The following is a 5,739-nucleotide window of genomic DNA, read 5'->3' as shown; positions in this document are numbered from 1 at the left end:
CGCTCTTCCTCTCTCCATGCGGTTCGTCGTTTGGTAAAATGGGGCAGCCGGAGGAAGTCTGTCACTTCTCCTTCACCATTAACCAGAGCACAGAACACAGGGTGATCTCTGCCAGCCAGACAGGAAAAGAAGAGAGTGATAGTCAGTAAAATGAGGGCATGAGGGCAGGAGAATTAACTCAGGAAGACAGGTGGGGCAGACAGGAGGAATAGCCAGTTACCTGGCAGAGGAGAATGCAATGCCTAGGACACGAATGCCTTTTCCTTGGTTCTCATCCATGAAGTCGTCATCTTCCTCCACCTGCTGATCTGGTCGGTAGGGTGCCACCCTCAACCAGTTGTAGAGCTTTCGGCTACAGGCCTGGGGAGGAGACACACCAGACACATGGACGCTAAGGACACGGGGCTCACCAAGTGGGCTGAGGAAAGAAACAGCTGCTAGCACACACGAGCAAGGCTGTGTGCTCACACATGCACAGGTCCCTAGCCCTTGGCAGCTGACAGCCGGAAAGCACACCTTTCTTTCGCAAACAGCAGAGCACACAGAGGACAGCCACATAAACAGAGAACATTTAGGTGACTGAGAGGAAGGGGAAAGGCTCGTGCAGGGGCCTTGGAGGCAACCTCTACAGCCATGTTAGCGCTCCCTCTCTGACAACTTCACCAGTGCCCAGAGCTTCTCCATCAGCCACAGGACTACTGCCAAGGGTTCCTCCACATTCGGCCAGAGCTGTGGAAGATCAGACGACTAAAGACCCCCACTCTGTTCTCACCTTTATGACATACTCCTTGGCTTCAGCCAGCAGCTTGTTCTTGAGCTCTTTAGCCATCTGTACATAGAGAAACTGCTGTAACGCTCGCTCGATGGCCATGGTGCGCTGCCGGTTCCACTCCTGCACCTGGTGGCTGAACTCATCGCGGTAGTAAAACTGTTTAATCTCTTCAAAGTATGTCTGGTCATTGCCATACCTGAGGAGACAAAGCTACGGGATCAGGGACGGAGACGAGGTGACATCCAAATGCCCACGAACACTGTACGTAAAACAGAGACAGTGGCTTACTCAATTCTGAAGGTTTTACCTTCCTGAGAGAACCCTCTTCCACCAGACTCCTTATCAGACCTGCCCAAAGGGCCCCCACCTCAGCGCTCCACTCACCCTTCCACTCCTTTCATGTCTATGCTGATGTCAATAGTGAGCAGCCCTTCATCCTCAGCCAGGCCTATCTTGAGGAACTGGTCATCTCTCAGTTCCTTCACAGGCTTGTTCTTCAGATACTTGAAGGAGTAAGCGTAGTGGGCCTCATCCACATCCTGCACACATTGAGAGGTAATCATTAGCTGACAGATAAGCTGGGATTGGCCCTGGGAGAAAAGGCTGCATCTCTGAGGGCAGGCAGGCAGCCCAGCTAAGGAGAAAACAGAGAGCTGGGCCATAGCTCGGATCAAAGCCCTTCACGTGGCTCACCTTTCTCCCTTTCTTGGTAGGTGTTATATTTAGCTTGGCTCTTTCCTGGAACGTTTGCCTCAGCACCTGGCGGACAAGGGGTTCACGGGCAATCTGCAGGGCTACCATGTAGCGGGCACCTTCCAGCACGGCTTCTGGAGTAGGGAACTGGCTGTGGGGACAACAGTGGAGCTGTAGCAGAGCAGGTGTCTCTGCCCTCCTCCTGCCAGCCACCTGCTGTGTGCCTACCTGCAAACGTAATCCTTGGCCAGCTCCAAGGGCTCTGCAGGGAACTGCTCTGTCTCATGCCGCTGGTAGCTGTCCCGGAGGTTTTCCCCAAACTGTTCAGGAGTAAGCCCAAACTTTTTGGCCAGACCATCTAAAGAAAACAGGAGAGGAAAAAGTAAAGCAGCAGCTGGGCTGCCAAACCTTTTGGTTTGCAGAACCTAGAGCAATAACTTGGGGCACTAGATTTTTTTGGGGGGTGGGGGCAAGGAGGCAACTAATTAATTATATCAGGCCGTCCAAAAACAATGGGAAAATTGACTTTAAACACCTGATAAGTTGCTATGAGGCAGGAGAAACAGGACAAACTAGGAAGAGGCTGGATGATTATTGTGGCTCAAGGAAGGAGGGGAGCAAACGTTTATGGGGACCATACAGTAGGCTGGCTCAGGATGGGATTGGTGATTGACCCAGGTAGCTCTCACTCTTCTTACCAACTGGTCCTCTCCTGGTTAACACCCTTGTTCAAGGCTAGAATGCCCATATCCCAAAGAAACTGGCTTTTACCTAGCCCAGCACTCTGGCAGATGGTGTACATGTCTCGGCGGGAGGCCTGCTTGAGCTCTGGCCCCCTCTGCTCTTCGTCTTCTGCCTCCTCACCTTCACCTGGAAAGAAAACAAGTTAGTGTTCCAGTTTTCATTCACCCCCTACAATCTGAACTATGAAGAGAAGCCCCAAAGAGCACCCCGCCAAGGGCAACCGTGCAGATAGCTTGGCCACCAGGCTCTTGGGTTTTCTTTTGCAGCACTCACCTTCTTCATCTCCTTCTTCCCTTACACGCTTCAGCTTCTTGCGGCTAGCCTTGGCAGCATTCTGCATCTTGGGGATGTCACGACCATAATAAAGCAGGAAATGGTTGTAGACATCTTTCAGCTCATCCATTGACTGTACATCCTTGAGTCTGAAGAGAAAGGACATTAAGATCTCAGCTGTCATAGGGGAAGGGCTGTTCCCGTTCTGCCACAAGTCCAGTTCCTGGGAGGTAAAATCTCAACTAGGGTGAACATTTGTACTCTCCAGTTACTAAAGACACAGAACAGCCTCAAATCATAACTTAATGGCAACTAAGGTAACTTAAAAACTATACCAAACAGTGATGGTGAATGGTGGTTGTTAGAAATGGAGGCAAAAAGGACGGGACAGATGAGGTAGCATGTTTCAAGGAAAATTCCAAGTCTTTGAAACAGGGGACCCGCGCCAAGCGAGGCGGCGGCAGGCGGAGGGGCCCTGCGCCGGCCCACCCGGGCCCGGCTGCGGTACTTTTCGAGGTCATTCCATAGTAGTTAGCTGTCAGTCAAATCTTCCATAAAGCAGACAGCAAAACAAGATTAGATTTTTTAAGAGATTTATTGGGGGAAATGTCTGTGAAGGATAACGAGGAGAAAGAAAAAGAGCAGACAGGAAGGACTTCCAGACAGACACCTGTGAAAGGAGAAAGAGAAGGAAGAGACAATAGGTAGAAGGGGACTCGGGCTGCAATGCAGCTTTGTGAAGGTCTCATTCAAGCCTAGGGAGAGTCTCCAGGATGAAGACTGCCCATTAAAGGAGTCCTATATTGGGCAGGAATAGTCTGGCTCTGTTGCCTTCATCACTCAGTCACTGGCGGAGAGCAGTCCAGGAAGCATGTCTTCAGCATGACTCCTGTGATGAATCTTCAAGGTGTGACTGAAGGCTGTCCTTAACTACAGTGCTCACAGCAGGTTCTGTCTGAAGGAAGGCCTGAGCAGGCACTCCTGTGGCTACCACAGCACCACTCTCACACTGCGTGATTTTCATTGGTCTAGGCAGTTACTTTTACATATGCCTTAAAAAAAATTGTTTTTTCATGATGTGGAATTATTCGTCTATGCTAATTTATTTTAAGCATAAGCAAAAATAATTTTGGACAGCTTTAAAATGTACCAAAGTTTTCAGAAAAACAAATGCCATGTAAATTGAGAGAAAACCTGAAGGTTATATTATTGAAACCTTACCAATCATCTCTGCCATTTTGAAACATTAAATCACTGGTGGCAACAATACCCTGATATTTGAATTAATACAACATGCCGATATCTATAAAAAAAAAAAAGTCTTTGAAACAGACAGTCCTTGTCCTTTCTCGGCTTTATGATGCTGGCCATTAAAGCCACCTGCTCCCTTCTCATACTCCACGCTGGCTACAAACTCAACTTTATTTACATGAAATAAATGTGCAGATTAGCAAACAAACACCCAATCCTTCTAATAGTTAATATTTTGGCAAATTTCTGCTATGTACCAATATGGACAACTAAGATGAATTTGCCTGTGAGAAAGATCACTTTTTTCCCAAAGAATTCTCTTATTTAACTTTATTTATTTATTTATTTTTTAATTTGACCAGAGAGGGACAGAGAGAGAGAGAGAGAAAGTGAGAAAGCAATCCACCAGGTCCAGGACTCGAACCACAGATAGCCACGTGGGAATCCAGCATGCTTAACCACCTACCTGCCCTGAGAAAGATCATTTTTTTTTCTTTTTTTTTTGGAGGGTTTTAATTTTTTTTTTTTTTTTTTTTTTTTTTGCTATAGGGTACGTGCGCTCGCCAGACAGACAGAGACAGAGAGACAAAAAGCGAGAAATCATCCCCAAGGGGGGATGGCCATGCCACAATCCCTTCTCCTCCATTCTCCTCTTGGGATCTCGGGCATGCATGCACATGCGCCCAGCGTGAGTTTAAGCCACCGGGTCTGGCACTCGAATTGTGGTCAACTACATGGGAGTCCAGTGACATAGCCATTACACTAACTGCTGGTCCCGAGAAAGATCACTTCTGATGTGCTGACAAGTTGGACTTCCAAGGTGTGGGCCCCTGATTTTGGTCTGGGGCTTCCTATTATGGAATAAACCCTCATGTGCTACCTCTCCATGTCAGTGGTGTCCAGAGCCCGGATGCCATCAGCAAGAGGTTTGTCAGGATCAGCAGAGATTTGTTCGTACTGATAAGCCTGCATCTTCTCAAACAGCCGTGTTAGGTTCTCTTTGCGGATCCTCAGCTGAGTCCACTAGGGCAGGATAGGGTAGAAGTGAGGGCTGGAGTTCAACTCTGGAGTTCCTTATCAGGAGACCCAGTGGCGGAGGTAGGCAGGCCTGGGGGTTGGGTTTGTAGGACCCCGCTAGTAATGATGCCCAATCCAGCCACAGCTCCTGAGGGGCCCACGGACTCACATTACCTTTTCATCCCACTGCCACACCCTCCACAGGTCATTGATGTGCAACTCGGGCTCCACATACTCCTTTCGGTAGAAGGCAATAAAAGGCACCTAAGTGGGCAAGGAGACTAAAGTCACCCAGGGAAGCCAGCTCTGCAGGGATCTTCTCTGACAAAGAACAAAAACCTTCTGGATAAAAAGCTCCAGGAAATACAATGATTGGTCACTTGGCCTCCTCTGCAGCACTAAGCAGGGCACAGTGACCTCTCCAACAGGGGTGGGGAGGATAAGGCTCTAGACAGAGTGGCTCTGTTCTCTTAATTACTAGATCTGTGCTGGTCCCAACACTTCTGAATCAAGGGACTAGTTCTGAGCACAAGAGTGTGGGGCTCCTCACCGGACTTACATAGCTGCCTTTTCCCTCATCCTCTAATGGAATTTCTAACCAGTCACTAGAGCTTGAGGTACTACCTCAAAATGCTGATTTCGCATGAAGCCCAGGGCCTCTTTGATCTTCTGAATCGTGCTGGGTCCTTTTCGACTGAAGCTGCTAGTTGGCTGCCCTCGGTCTAGGTAATCACAGCTTTCCTAGAGTAGGAGAAGCAAGATACTGTTATTTTCTCTGTCTTGCAAACACAAAATTGTTTTATAAATAGTACAACCTTGTCAGATAAACTATTAAAAAAATCACACACACACTTTTCTGTACCAGGCACACAGACATATGGGATAGGAGTGGCTTCCTATCTTGATGAAGTGGCTTTTAATTCATGTCGAAACTTAAAGATCATTTTGGGGGTACCTGCAGAGAAATGGTTGGTGTGGCAAAGGCATTC

General features: G+C 48.3%; 1 protein-coding gene across 1 annotated transcript in view; it reads right to left on the bottom strand.

Moving 5' to 3' along the window:
* The window catches only part of SUPT6H (SPT6 homolog, histone chaperone and transcription elongation factor), a 44,591-nt gene that overhangs the window by 21,746 nt on the left and 17,106 nt on the right, over window positions 1–5,739 (bottom strand). Inside the window, 12 exon segments of the mRNA XM_006165455.3 lie at window positions 8–108; window positions 221–360; window positions 773–968; window positions 1,157–1,311; window positions 1,466–1,616; window positions 1,694–1,823; window positions 2,237–2,335; window positions 2,483–2,631; window positions 4,614–4,756; window positions 4,925–5,014; window positions 5,375–5,491; window positions 5,706–5,739. The exon segment at window positions 5,706–5,739 is cut by the window's right edge and continues 20 nt beyond it. Of these exon segments, the coding sequence (XP_006165517.1) occupies window positions 8–108; window positions 221–360; window positions 773–968; window positions 1,157–1,311; window positions 1,466–1,616; window positions 1,694–1,823; window positions 2,237–2,335; window positions 2,483–2,631; window positions 4,614–4,756; window positions 4,925–5,014; window positions 5,375–5,491; window positions 5,706–5,739 (1,505 nt within the window).

Source organism: Tupaia chinensis, unplaced genomic scaffold (genome assembly GCF_000334495.1).
Source record: "Tupaia chinensis unplaced genomic scaffold, TupChi_1.0 Scaffold143921_1, whole genome shotgun sequence".
Taxonomy (NCBI): Eukaryota; Metazoa; Chordata; class Mammalia; order Scandentia; family Tupaiidae; genus Tupaia; species Tupaia belangeri.
The sequence above is the reverse complement of the archived record's forward strand: the minus strand, read 5'-3'. Positions and strand labels throughout refer to the sequence as shown.